Below are 14,616 nucleotides of genomic sequence, written 5' to 3'. Positions count from 1 at the left end.
TAGCGCTCACTTGCATTGGAACGGAAGCAAAATTTGTACTCAGCGATAGTAAAACTGCTATCTGGAATTTCATGAAAGGCAGAATCTCGCCAGAAGCAGCGAGGATCCTGGCCAGCAAAGCGTTGACCCGCAAATTCAACCTAATATGGCCTCCAGCGCATGCGTCGGTTCCCATCAATGAAGCGGCACGCGAGTTAGACCGATCTATATACTTCCGGGTAACCGTGGAACCGCTGAATTGCCAGAACCTGCATGAAGCATGCAAACATATTTTGAAATCGTTGAGAATTATAGATTAAACAAACTACTGCCACCACCGGATAAGTTACTATGTAATAAAGAGGCGACCGCATGGCGGTGACTCCAAGCTAGAAATTTCGTTAGTCCATTATGGGCCTTTCACGTCCTGCCAGGGGAATGTGTAAATTATATTTGTAAAACATGTGGGGAGGGGGGTACCATCGACCACATTATATGAGAATGTGTGGACTCCCCTGGAGTGGAGGAAGATATCAATAGAAGAGAGAGTTGGGAAACCCTTGTGCGGAGCGAACACCCCACAGGGCAGCAACAAGCCGCCCACCTGGGAGCCGAGGTGGCTGGCAGACAAAAACTCCTTGTTAGCCTTTAGTGGTGGAGGCTCGAGCCCCCATACTTTAAGACCCCAAAGGGCAGCAACAAGCCTCCCCCCTGGGAGCCGAGGTGGCTGACAGACAAAATCTCCTTGTTAGCCATTAGTGGCGGAGGCTCGAGCCCCCATACTTTAAGACCCCAAAGGGCAGCAACAAGCCTCCCACCTGGGAGCCGAGGTGGCTGACAGACAAAATCTCCTTGTTAGCCTTTAGTGGCGGAGGCTCGAGCCCCCATACTTTAAGACCCCAAAGGGCAGCAACAAGCCTCCCACCTGGGAGCCGAGGTGGCTGACAGACAAAATCTCCTTGTTAGCCTTTAGTGGCGGAGGCTCGAGCCCCCATACTTTAAGACCCCAAAGGGCAGCAACAAGCCTCCCACCTGGGAGCCGAGGTGGCTGACAGACAAAATCTCCTTGTTAGCCTTTAGTAGCGGAGGCTCGAGCCCCCATACTTTAAGACCCCAAAGGGCAGCAACAAGCCTCCCACCTGGGAGCCGAGGTGGCTGACAGACAAAATCTCCTTGTTAGCCTTTAGTGGCGGAGGCTCGAGTCCCCATACTTTAAGACCCCAAAGGGCAGCAACAAGCCTCCCACCTGGGAGCCGAGGTGGCTGACAGACAAAATCTCCTTGTTAGCCTTTAGTGGCGGAGGCTCGAGCCCCCATACTTTAAGACCCCAAAGGGCAGTAACAAGCCTCCCACCTGGGAGCCGAGGTGGCTGACAGACAAAATCTCCTTGTTAGCCTTTAGTGGCGGAGGCTCGAGCCCCCATACTTTAAGACCCCAAAGGGCAGCAACAAGCCTCCCACCTGGGAGCTGAGGTGGCTGACAGACAAAATCTCCTTGTTAGCCTTTAGTGGCGGAGGCTCGAGCCCCCATACTTTAAGACCCCAAAGGGCAGCAACAAGCCTCCCACCTGGGAGCCGAGGTGGCTGACAGACAAAATCTCCTTGTTAGCCTTTAGTGGCGGAGGCTCGAGCCCCCATACTTTAAGACCCCAAAGGGCAGCAACAAGCCTCCCACCTGGGAGCCGAGGTGGCTGACAGACAAAATCTCCTTGTTAGCCTTTAGTGGCGGAGGCTCGAGTCCCCATACTTTAAGACCCCAAAGGGCAGCAACAAGCCTCCCACCTGGGAGCCGAGGTGGCTGACAGACAAAATCTCCTTGTTAGCCTTTAGTGGCGGAGGCTCGAGCCCCCATACTTTAAGACCCCAAAGGGCAGTAACAAGCCTCCCACCTGGGAGCCGAGGTGGCTGACAGACAAAATCTCCTTGTTAGCCTTTAGTGGCGGAGGCTCGAGCCCCCATACTTTAAGACCCCAAAGGGCAGCAACAAGCCTCCCACCTGGGAGCCGAGGTGGCTGACAGACAAAATCTCCTTGTTAGCCTTTAGTGGCGGAGGCTCGAGCCCCTATACTTTAAGACCCCAAAGGGCAGCAACAAGCCTCCCACCTGGGAGCCGAGGTGGCTGACAGACAAAATCTCCTTGTTAGCCTTTAGTGGCGGATGCTCAAGCCCCAATACTTTAGGCTTGCGTACCGAGGGTGGGGAGTAGGAGCCTCCATTTACAGTGGACAAAAAAAGCTGTTATTCATCCATCCATGCATATAAGAAACTGACCCCGCCGGGCGTCCCATCAACGCCATTGTCCGATCCAGGTGTCCCTGTGGCGCCTATACTTCGTCTCACAAGTTATTTGCAGCACTGCGAAAGGCAGAGGAGCCCTTGCAATTGTGCTCCTAAGTGACTCTCGGCCCTGCGCATTATAATAGAGAATTGCGGTCCCACTGTCACCCCCGCCAATTTGGGGGGCGAGAGGCGCGTAGGAGCACCAATTGTTGTTATTATTGTTACTATTTGACTAGCTATCTTTCCACATGCAGTGAACACATGCAGCGAATGCAGTTACCTCGAACCTGAAAAGGGTTTCGAGTTAAACTAATTAAATTGAAACCAATGTATTTGGCCCCACCACGCCGGCAAGTGGTGAACACGCCCGATTGGTACCTAAAGCGACGCCAGGTGCCGGCTGCTGAGTGTCTATGAAGGCAAAACGAAACGGAGAGGTGATGTCAGTACAAGTTAAGAAATCCGCTATGCCTGAATATACACTGGTAATCAATTGGTGAATAGGAAAGAAAATGCTTGTTATCGTTACACTTTTTTTCCGCGAACACCTGAAGATTGATTGATTGATTTATAGGAAGAAAAAGGCGCTGTAACTGTCTCGCTTATTTTCTGTGGACACCTCAACCACGCCGAATGGGAAGAGAGGAAGTTGGGAGTGAAAGTGGAAAGAGAAAAAGAGGAGCAGTAGTGGAGGGCTATGGAGTAATTTCGATCACCTGGGGATCTTTAACGTGCGCTGACATCGCACAGCACACGGACGCCTCTTCGTTTCGCCTCCATCGAAACGCAGCCGCTAAGGTCTGGTTCGAACCCGGGTACTCCGGCACAGTATTCGGGCGTCTTACCACTGCACCACCCCGGCGGGGCGGACATCGTCGACTTTTACTATTTTCTTCAGGACACCTCAAGAAAATGATAAAAGTCGAGGAGAAAGCGGAAAGAGAAAGAGGTGCGCAATAGAGGGTTGCTGAGTAATTTACACCACAAACACGCACTGACGGTTAGCAATAAATTACAAAGAGTGCCACGGGATCTGGAGAAATTGCAAGTTGAAATGTAGGAAAAGAATTGCATAAATGGTCGTGAAAACCTTACCCTCGTCGTAAGGGGAGAGGAAAAGGTGGGACTGAAAGTAGAAAGATTGAAAGAAGTGACGGTTAGGAGGGATGCAAGTAATTTTGACCACTTTGTGATCTTTGGCGTGCACTGACATATTACAGCAGACGGATGCCACTCTGTTTCACCTGCAGCGAAACATGCCGCTGGCAGTCGGGTTTCAGCCCCGGTACCCAGTTTCAGTAGCTGGGCGTCTTGACCCATTTACTCACCGAAGCGGGGTTATGATTGAATGTCCTTTATTGAATGGGAAGGCTCATGGCCATGGATGGGGATAAAGGGGAGTAGACAGAATATTCATTGTTTAGGTCGTCACTCGAATTACATTGCCCTAACCAGGCCACTAAGCGAGCCATTCTTGGCAAATATCATCTGTGTGTTAGCATCAGTTTCTAGAAGGGAACGGTAGTTCAGGCGGTAGGGTTCGATCTTGGGGCGTCCAGTAGAAAAAGCAAGGGCAATCCCAAGTAAATAAGATATGCCGCCGCGGGTTAGAGTCGTACAGTGGGGGCACGTAATCATTTTCTCCGTATACTGACGCCAGCAGGCCATAATACATGGCGTGTAAGCCGCATGGGCGATGAGCTTATTCAAAAAGACTTCTTGACTTCGCGTAAAAGGTGGGTCTGGTGTGGCCACCTGCATGCGATGCTGACTGAGGCTACGAAGACTGGTCCGAGTATAGTGCATAAGGGCAAGAGAGGGGGTGAGTTGCCCGCCCAAGGTCGAATAAAGATGAAGCAAGGGGGGTTGGGAATTAAATGTGGACATCCCACCTGTCAAGGCAGCCGCGGCGTGTGCCGCCGCATTGCCCCCTGATTCGTGCGAGTGACCTGGGGTCCAGTGAATAGCGACAGTTCTGGTCGCGAGTTGGTGGCGTTTAAGGAGGCGCTGTATGGCCGTAGCTGTTGCATCTTGTGAACAAGAAGTAGCGATTTCCTTGCAAGCTTCAAAGGAATCAGTAAGAATACGTATTGACCCAGTTCCGGTGCAAGGCACTCCTGACAAGGCTCCATCGTGATAAGCAGGCATGAGTGCATCAGCAGATGGTTTCAATGAGCGGCCGCTCTATATTCATCGCCGCATCGCCATCGTGTTCCTTTCTTTCACTTGGCGCTGCTATCCGCGGAGTAGGCTAGATCATTTAAAAAACCAGGCATGTGATGGTTGCCTACGTTTACTTGTTCAAAAATCCAAATGTATATGCCACTGTGCCATTTCCTCTTCAAAGTCGTTTGCTGAAGGAGTAGTGCTTATGCGCGATGTGAATAGGAATGGCTTCACGAGGAAATGTTCACGTGGTTTCGAGTACTGGCTTTAATACCGGGCTTAATACTTCAAAATACCTCATCGCATCACGAACACCATCTGATGAAGCGGCATGCACACGGCGTGCGCAGTTTGTCACCATGTAACTCGTGAGTAGAGGGCATCCAGCGAGAAAGGGTCTGCCTTAGAAATGTAGCCAGATTTAATGTTGACTGCATTAAGATTAGATCTCTCGGTCTGAAATAGTATACCGTCTTGCGTAAAGACTCTGTTTTCGTTTATGCCTACCGCTTTAGCTTCCTTCCTTTCCGATGAAGATAACTCGCACCCTTAGACGGGCAGAGGACTAGGATTGTTTCTGCAATAAAACCTGCATCCTGGTGGGAATTATGTCAATTTCAAATACTCACCCGGCGCTTTCGAAAGATGTGCTGTTTGGAGCCAAGGCTGTAGTATTGATGGTGTGCTTTGCGGGACAATATTCTAAAGATACTGGCATCCTCGCTGGTTTGGCATCAATCTCTATGCCGTTCTTTAAGTGCCACAGCTGGTAAATAACTACCACGGCTGTGGCCACTCCTGCGCCCTGTGCGAATAACATGTAGAGAATCAATTTCATGGTCTTTTTTTTTTCAATTGCCTTTAAGACTATGACAGCCGCAGATGGGTTGAAAATGAATTGTAAAATGCACTGGCTGACAAAATGTTTTGCTTTTCAATTTCTGCCACTAAAGAAATATTACATAAAGCTTCCTATCCCCCCAAAAAAGGGACAGAAAAGATATGAACAAGGTTGACAACTGTGCCCGTGCCCGCTAGCCTTTTACACCGAGCTAGTCAAATCACCAGTTTAAAAGCCCTACAGAAATCATATTTGGTGGTTTGCAAAACTTTTACATGTTCGCTAAAATGTGGTGGCTGTGCATCTTTCTAGTAATATTCGGCTCGCCCTTTGGGATGAGCGAGGTGGAGAAAATATCCGCACTCTACTTTAATATATATATATATATATATATATATATATATATATATATATATATATATATATATATATATATATATATATATATATATATATTCATTTATATACGCGAATGGAGCGAGCTTTGAACCTTGTAGAATGCCGAGTTATAACGGATAATATCCAGCACGTACAGAATAGGCGTCGGCCTATCCGCCTAGATGATGCCCTAGAGAGTGAAAAAAAGAACGGACTAAGAAAAATAAATATCAGGTGGTATCTTAGATCTTAAGAGGAGAATGGCGAAAGTCAACCCCTCATCTATCATTTTCTTCTCATCGTTTGCCTCTTATCGGCGTTCGTTACAGTAATACATGTAATTATAATTGGTTTACTGGAAATGAAAGTCGCTGTATCTGTCACACTTTCTCCGGCAAGTGCGGGTTTGGACCGTACGCAATCGTCCCTGTCGAGTGGCGTTTTTTGGCGCGCGTTCAAGTTTGGGATTGCAAAAGGCAGGAACGCTAGACAAGAACACATCTCGCAAAATATGACAGATCTCGCGCACAATCTTGTGCACAACTCCCGCTCACGGGATTTCGTTCCAAAAGCCTAGAAAGCAAATGGCTACATGCCGCGTGCTCCCACACTAAAGAGACGCATTATCTAATCCACTGCCTGCTGCGTAACACAAAAGCACCTGGCGTCACGCACGATTCAGCAATGGGAAAACAGACGTAGCGTAAGTAATACTTGAGTGCATGACAGTTAAAGCAATGTTTCGTGCTCGCGTGTTGCTCTGTCACCCGTGCAAACCTAAACCAGAAATTCCGGCGGTAAGAAAATCGCGATATGTAATAAGGGACACTCCGGCGAGTTTCAGGGACAGGACCTGGTGACCTCTGGTCTCGAGCTCTTTACGCCACTTCTCCGGCCAGCATGCTTCGTTCCATGACCTGCGTTCGGGTCATGCACTGGTAAGGGTGGCAGTTGCTGGCCCTACGGGTATGGGATGGTAGGTCAACGTTGCTTGCGGCGGGGGCTAGCCAGCCACCGAATTTTTAATTGTTGTAGGCTGTGCCCCGCCGTGGTGGTGCAGTGGTAAGACGCCCGACTACTGTGCCGGAGTTCCCATAGGGCAGGGGCAGGTAGGTCACCGCCGCTTGCGGCGGGGGCTAGCCTGCCACTGAATTTTTATCTGTTGTAGGCCGTCATTGCACCTGCCACCACTTCGGTGGTGGACGACGGCTGTTGTTGCGGCGCGCGTCTTTCTTTCCCTCTTCCTTTTATTTCTTCTCTATTTTCTCCTCTGTCTACACGAGGCAGTGGAGGTGGCTAAGCTACAGAGCCAGTAGTAGGCCCGTGCATTTTAACGCGACAGCGTTAAGGAGCTCGTGTCGCAGAAAAGCCGGTGTCGTCGGCGTCGTTGGCCGTGAGCGATAAATCCCGGCATGCACTTCATAAATAAAAAGCAACTTCTAAGATGGGCTGGATGGGAATCGAACCAGGGTCTCCGGAGTGTGAGACGGAGACGCTACCACTCAGCCACGAGTTCGATGCTTGAAAGCGGTACAAAAGCGCTTCTAGTGAATGCGGTGTTGCCTTATAAACGTGCCGTAGAACGTTATACTGCGGTGTATATCGGTAATTATGAGCATGGTACCTACAGAAGTCGCAGTTACACGAGTAGCGAAGTACGTTTCCGCTACATTTCTTCTGCGCTCTGCGCACATGCAGAGCCAGCTTGCGGCAAACACAGAAGAACCCCTCCTCGCAATGTGCGGCGCTGCCCCGACACGTGGCGCGCCACTCGCCCCTGACGTTTCGCCGTGCACCCTCACGGGTTGTAGAATCAAGCGTCTTTCCTTTCTTTAGATCACTATCTTCGCTCATCCGCTTCTCCCCTTCGGGCCGCGCGGGTACCGGTGCGAGGATGCCCCAATACCCTTGCGTTTAATAAGTTTTCTCGCTCTCTCCCCTTCCAACATCCAGCGTGCGTCACTCAAACAGTGGTGTTTAGGCGACGCGGCTCCTCTTTCCGCTCACAGCGCGATTGCTAGGTGCAGCGTCTGATGCCGGACGCCTCTGACGTGATCGCTGCGCCGTAGCGCTTCTGCTGGGAAAGCGTCCCCTGCGATGTGTGCCGAGCTGCTTCCGAGGAATCATGCTTCTGCGTGGTGCTCCCAAGCGAGATAGAGGACGATCTCATCAAGGCGTCAGCCCCATGATCGCGTCCGCCTTCATGGCGCGTCGCTGCCCGGCTTTCTCCCTCCGAGACACCGAGTTCTTTGGTTCGTTCCGCTTGCTCAGGCGCACGTTTCGTTGCCGCGCCGAACGCTGCGTTGCTCGGCGCTCACCGCGTGATTCGTGAGTGCAAAGTCCGACGCGGGGCGCCTCATCAGTGATTGCTGCGCCGTAGCGCATTGTCTTAGACTCCTTGGCAGGTCGACGGGTGTTGTATTGCAGGGCCTTGCGCGCTCGCTCTTGAGACGCGTGTGATGAAAGCGGCGCCGCCTACCAGTGCCGGTAGCGCTGGGCGGTGCGAACGAGGTGCAATAACGCTATCGCGTTCCACTCTTGAAGGCGAAGCTTAAGCGTCCTCCAAATTTTTCTTTTCCTTCTTCCTAAAGCCACAACAACAACAACGGTGGAGCCAAACGAAGTGGCGTCCGTGTGCTGTGCAATGTCAGCACACGTTAAAGATCCCCAGGTGGTCGAAATTACTCTGTAGCCCTACACTACGGCTCCCCTTTCTCTTCTACTTTCATTCCCACCTTCCTCTTTCCCCTACGGCACGGTTCAGGTGTCCACAGAGCTATGTGAGAGATACTACGCCTTTCCCTTCCTATGAACCAATTAATATTATTATTATTACTATTATTATTATTGTAGGCCGTCATTGCACGCGCCACCGTTTAGGTATAGTGGAGGACGGCTGCTGCGGCGCGCGTCTTTCTCTCCCTCTTCTTTTTCTTTCCTTCTCTACTTTCTTTTGTCGGCACGAGGCTGCGAACCTTCCCTCCAGGTAATACGTAATTTGTATACCCTGTATACATGGACTCGACAGCACAGGGTCGGGTAAGCGTTGAGTAAGCGAGGTCACCATTACTCGACCCGATTGGTGTCTACATGAACTTGCTTTCTAGCAAGTATCGCAAGTATTGCAGCGGCGCGTAGCGTCGAGATTTGAAGTTATTGTGCAAGTTTCTTACTTGTATTTCATTCCGTTGCCTTTTACTATCGAGAGTTTCGATTATTATTTGTTATCATTGATGAGGACTAAAAAGCATTCAACTTCGCTGACGCTCCTCGCCGCTCCTGTTGCTATTTAATCCCAGAGGTTGCCATAACTCGACTCCCTGACTCGACAGCGCCTACATGCTTTTAGACAAGCGGGTCAAGCGAGTTAACCTACTCCCCTGCAAGCGAGTTAACGCGACCCGCTCCGCGGCAATTTTACTCGACCCGACTGCGCATACATGAACCCGACAACTGTTTTTTTTTGTTTTTTTGTTTTTTAAATCAGGTGGCTCAGCTACAGAGCCAGTAGCAGGCCCGTGCATTTTCTTTCCCTTCTTCCTACAGCCTCAACAACGACAACGCATACATCTGGACGCAAGATTTGCACCTTTGTTAAGTTTTCAGGAGCACATTACTCTCGTGAGGAAAACACATGGCGTCGCAAAGTGATAAGAATGCGAGCTCCTAATTGTTATTGTTGTGCAATACATCGCTTTTAAAGTGTTAAACATGTACGTTTAACGCTTCCCTCTAACTGCGAATATTATTATAGAATGATTTGTTAATCCTAAGGAGCGGCATTCGTAGGGATTTGGGTGGTGGCGGTTAAGACATTTATTGATTCTTGAGCCTTACAATTGCAGCCTATGCTTATGGGTCAGCTCGATATCGCGTAGGGTGTCCGAGAGCTTGTGGCTCTCCGACTGTTATGGCTGCTTCGGTACAGCAGGAGGATTGAGCGTAACCCCGGGGGAGGAACGGTACTAAGACCGCCAGCTAATTTTGCGCAGCCGGGTCCGAGCTGGACACCGCTACCTTCCATCGCTCTATGTCAGTATTTTTGCATTCAGAGAGTGGCTGAACATCACAGAAATCGTAGATGATATAGCAAACGTCTGGTGCGAATGAAGTCTTGATTTCGCTCTATGTCAGTATTTTTGCATTCAGAGAGTGGCTGAACATCACAGAAATCGTAGAAGATATAGCAAACGTCTGGTGCGAATGAAGTCTTGATTTTAATTTTGGTCACCTCCGTAAAGCTTGAAATTAAAGGCCTTCCCCTAAACATACTGCTATTTATCCCTTGCCTAGTTTTTTTTTTTTTTTTTTTTTTAAGGAGTGCTTTTTGATAACGCCTTCCAGCAGCACGCATTACGTACTTACTTTTGAGTGGACGGAGGGAAATAGTAAAGCCAGGAGACACAGGCCGACGAACGGGGATGTGAGACAGTTGTACATCATAAGAAATATCTGTGGAAGAGCAGATAAACATCTTTCATTAATGAATAACAACCTCCAAAGTATAACAAGGACGTAGCTTAGCTTGAAGACGTTAAAATATATAAATATTATATTGCACAGCTACCACAGACTAAGACTAAACAAAGAAAGCACAGTAACTGCCAATGAGCGTAAACTGACCAGTTTTGTAGTGACTGTCATCCGCCACCCCTATGGTCAGAACAGCGACCTAATTCTGGCACACCGAATCGCGTTCTTGCACTTGTGTGTTAGTGCCGCATGAGGCGGCGTCACGGCCTCTTCAATCGCTGTACGACCAGCCGTTGAAAGTGCTCCATCGCAAAAACAAGCAATTCACGATGACCCCGATTCGCTCCTGTCGCAAAGTTATGTCCCCTGGCAATGTGAAGCCTCCTAATATTGACAACTCTGACCATCCTGGTTCTGCGGTTGGAGCCCGCCCCATCAAGGCAAGAGACGACACCCTCCTACCGAACAGCAAGCGCAGCAGGCGGGGTAGCGCCCCTGCCAGTTCTCATAAAATATTAAAGTTCGTCAATTCAATGCTGAGGAACTGATGAGTGATGTAGCGGCTGCCATCTACGTGCCGTCCTCCAAGCATTCACGTGTCGCTTGTAACCTGAGCCGCGAAGCCAATGACGTCCTCTTCATCCAAGTGGAATTTTTGTCTGTTTCAGAGCAAGAAAAGCGGGAGCTCGTCGAATGTCGAGAGGTCCGTATGAGGTCAACTGGAGACAGTAAAGTCACTTAGTCTTTACGATACGCAGCTCTCGGGCAGCTGTTTTTGGCCGGCGGTGGCGTGCCAAAACCCCAAAATTGCCTATGTGGATGTATATGCGTCTTACTCTGCTATTTGCACCGTTTGGCCATCTTACATGGTGAGCCGTACTTGCTTATCCTGATGAGACGTTGGTCTAACCGGCGCACATGTTCTGATGCTCTTAGTGGAGGAAACCAGCTGAAGGAAGCGAGAATGCTACTGAAGGTCGCAGCGCTTGATCGAATGTTGTGCGAACAGTATACCCTAGAATACTTGTGTGCGTCCGTGTGAGATGTGTAGTGCAATTCTTGGGCCTTCCTGACAGTGAACTATGGAAGGAAGTGAAGCTCCTTGTAGAAAACCTGTTAGCCGGTTGAACCTAGTCTCTAGCAAATATAAGGAATAAAAAGGCCCAAGCATGGATGGAGACCCTATATGTATTGAACGGAGCAAAGCATACCTTAGCGAGACAAGAAGAGGCATGCAGATTAGCGATGTTTACTCACCCGGCCTAAAGATCCCATATTAATGAAAACTGTGCTGTAGATTGTTGTCAAAATGCCAAAACCTATAGCTGCATAAAAAAGGAGCAAAAATAAAACAACAGGCACTGATGTGCTCCCAATTGGTTTGGTACTGATGATTTTATTACTTATCATAAATATGGCAACAACATAAAGCAACGGCGCCTCACTTGTTTTCAAAGTTTTCAGGAAAGAACCTCTCAAAAATGCTTGCGCAATCAATAATTGTACTTTACGTTCCTACAAGAATACCAGAAAGTAACGTTTTGCGACGGGCCTTTGGCCTTTGTCGTACTGTGCCCTCCAGGCCTCCTGCTTCGTTACGGCGGCGATGCCAGGGTATTTGTTGAGGTTGCCTAATTTAAAAGCATTACGGGAAAAATCATAAGCGGAAGTCATTGAAGTTGTATGCTAAGACGCCATTTTGTTTCAATGAAAATGAAGATACAAGAATGCAGCAAATGCAACGGTGGCCGCCAGGCACGTCTCGCGTGCCGCTTGAGCCATCTGTGCAAATATCTTGTAAACGCACATGCTGCACTATATGTCGCCGTAAAAAAGGCCTATTTTTGTTTAGCTTTGTCTCTTTGAAAGTGTGCAGTTTCTTATAAATATATGCCTTAAACATTGAATACCGGCAATATACTTCTTTCATAAAGTAAATAAAAACTGCAACTAAGGTACGCAGCATTGAAAATTGCATTCCTTAAGCCGTTTTCAAATAATTAACATCGTCTGTGAAGTAATTATTCAGTTCACCGTACAACCAGCTCAGCACACAATGATACGTGTCTGCAAGTGAATTTTCACTACCCACAAGGGATGTCTCAATATACCTTGTACGACAGCGCTACGAGGAACTGCACCTGTGGAATTTTGAGTGTGTTTAAAATTTTCGCGTTAAACTTAACTTCGTTGCTTTGGCTGCATCGGGAAAGAAAAGCCGTTTCAGATCGCGGCTACGTCGGAAAGATATTTAGTAGGCGGTGGCATTGAAATTTATTTAATTCAGTGTCCTATAACAGTACCTTAAATACAGGCGCTTGAACGCTATCACTGATCTGAAAGGCTCTTGAATTTAAAAACTGGCAGTGGGCCCATTTAAAAATTTGCTACTGTCTAATGACAGTGACTACTCCTTGACTGACAACAAATGATGCATTGTAGACAGGGCATTAGCAATTATGACTCTAGAGTGGAAAAATCCCTCACCTGAACCACGTGTAATCCAGAGCACATGCTGGTTTGAGTTTTTCCAGCGGCGGGCAATTACATCCACATACAAAATAGCTGCCTGGGAATTGACGGTTGATGACGTTGTGCTGAAGAAAAATGTAATGCATGTTTACATGCGGCGTTATCAGTGTTCGTCCGCAACAGCTCCTAAGAATTTTACATTTTGATCAGCCTGGGACAGGAGGCGACAACAGCACTGAATAAAGAAGTCTGTAATATTAATGCTAAGGCTGTGATCTGCGGCGGAGATCATTTATATTAAAATATTTACCTAGCCCTTAAGGTAAGATAAACACCTTTTATTCATTAAATCATGCATTCAGGTGATTAGTACCAATTGGGAGTATGACGGTAAGTGCAAAAAAGATATCATACTGTCGTTTGAATGGAATAAAGAATAATTCAAAACCAATGAGGGTTAAGGAAGCCCAGGGCAAGCGGAGGCCCGCTAATGCACGTTTCAGCGCCCATGGCGCTGAATTGAATGACGCATATGACATAGCCTGTTGCACCAAATTATGCATATTGATTGCTTTGTTGCTGGTTGAGAGGAAATTGATTGTCAACACCAATTTTATGGACAACTTTTTAGCGCTATGAAGCAAAAGAAAGTGCACTCCATGGTACAACAATTAGTGGTTTTTAAGCGCCACCGTTAAGGGCATGACGCGATACGAATTCGCACACGCACAATTTTTTCCGCTGTTTTTTGGTATTGTGATTCCAAAATTTTATAAATGCATACTTAGCAACAGCATTCTCTTTATAAATAAAAAAGACTAGCTCAAATAACATAACGGAGAGACGCGCGCCGCAACAACAGCCGTCGTCCACCACCGAAGCAGTGGTAGGTGGGGCTAGCCTGCCATCGAATTTTTATCTGTTGTTGTAGGCCGTCATTGCACACCCCACCGCTTCGGTGGGGGACGACAACTGTTGCGGCGCGAGTCTTTCTCTCCCGCTTCTTTTTCTTTCTTTTCTATTTTCTCTTCTGTCCGCACGAGGTAGCGGAGGTGGCTCAGCTACAGAGCCAGTAGCAGGCCCGTGCATTTTCTTTTCCTTCTTCCTACAGCCACAACAACACAACAACAACAGTGACCTATCAGTCCCAGCCCCGTAGGGCAAGGAGCAGCCCGCTAAGATTTGAGTGCACGTTCAAGATCCCCAGGTGGCAGAAATTACTTCGGAGCCCTCCATTATGGCACCCCCCTCTGTATTTCCACTTTCACTGCCACCTTCCACCCATCCTTTTAGGTTACCACAGAAACAAGTGTGATGGATATTGTCCGTTTCCGTTCTTCTGAAGCAATGATTATTATTTTTTTATCGCGCGATATTCCATGTGCAGCAACGCTCGTTACGCATTCTTGAAATTCGAGTTATTTCGACGAACATGTGATATTTTTTGATAATACAGAGTCATTATCAACGTGTAGTTAAGACCCGTGAATGCTTCACATCGTCGGAAACGATATAGTTATAAACACCGAGGAACTTAATTTTTGTCAAAATTTGTCTGCATTGAAGAATTGCGGATGATGATGACGATGTCACATCAAACGCCAGGCGTCGAGGCAACGTTATTCTTCACGAGAATGATTAATCAATTTAAAGAATACCTAATTGGTGTCTTATTACTAAATTACTACTAATTAGTAAGGCGATGGTTGGATGGCATCCTCGAGGCACTGCAGATGAAGTTATGTGATGTTAGGAAGATAGTGAGAGACCGGAAAGCGTGGCGTGACATGGTCCATAGGGTCACGAAGAGTCGGACACGACTGAACGATTGAACTGAACTGAACTAATCAGAAGGCAGTAATGTACTAATTAATAAATGAATTTTATATAGGCTTGAAAAGACTGCCAAATTGATTTCGCCTCAGCGCACATAAGTTATCTATGTGCCTCGAAAGGGTTTTCTCGCATATTCTATCGCTCTACCGCTGTAGTTCAGCGGTTAGGGTACTCGACCACTTTCATGATGCG

General features: G+C 48.0%; 1 protein-coding gene across 1 annotated transcript in view; it reads right to left on the bottom strand.

The window, feature by feature from the left end:
* LOC146189422 (sodium-coupled monocarboxylate transporter 1-like) overlaps positions 1-14,616 on the bottom strand; it is a 36,633-nt gene that overhangs the window by 6,015 nt on the left and 16,002 nt on the right. The window contains exons 9-12 of the mRNA XM_084605264.1: positions 12,604-12,713; positions 11,374-11,441; positions 10,009-10,095; positions 5,054-5,229 (exon numbers count right to left, since the gene is read on the bottom strand). Of these exons, the coding sequence (XP_084461390.1) occupies positions 5,054-5,229; positions 10,009-10,095; positions 11,374-11,441; positions 12,604-12,713 (441 nt within the window). The remainder of the gene's footprint in view (positions 1-5,053; positions 5,230-10,008; positions 10,096-11,373; positions 11,442-12,603; positions 12,714-14,616) is intronic.

The sequence above is a fragment of the Amblyomma maculatum genome, chromosome 5 (assembly GCF_055883805.1).
Source record: "Amblyomma maculatum isolate TAMU_Amacu chromosome 5, ASM5588380v1, whole genome shotgun sequence".
Classification (NCBI taxonomy): domain Eukaryota; kingdom Metazoa; phylum Arthropoda; class Arachnida; order Ixodida; family Ixodidae; genus Amblyomma; species Amblyomma maculatum.
Note: the sequence above shows the minus strand (reverse complement) of the source record. Positions and strands in the feature narration are given on the sequence as shown.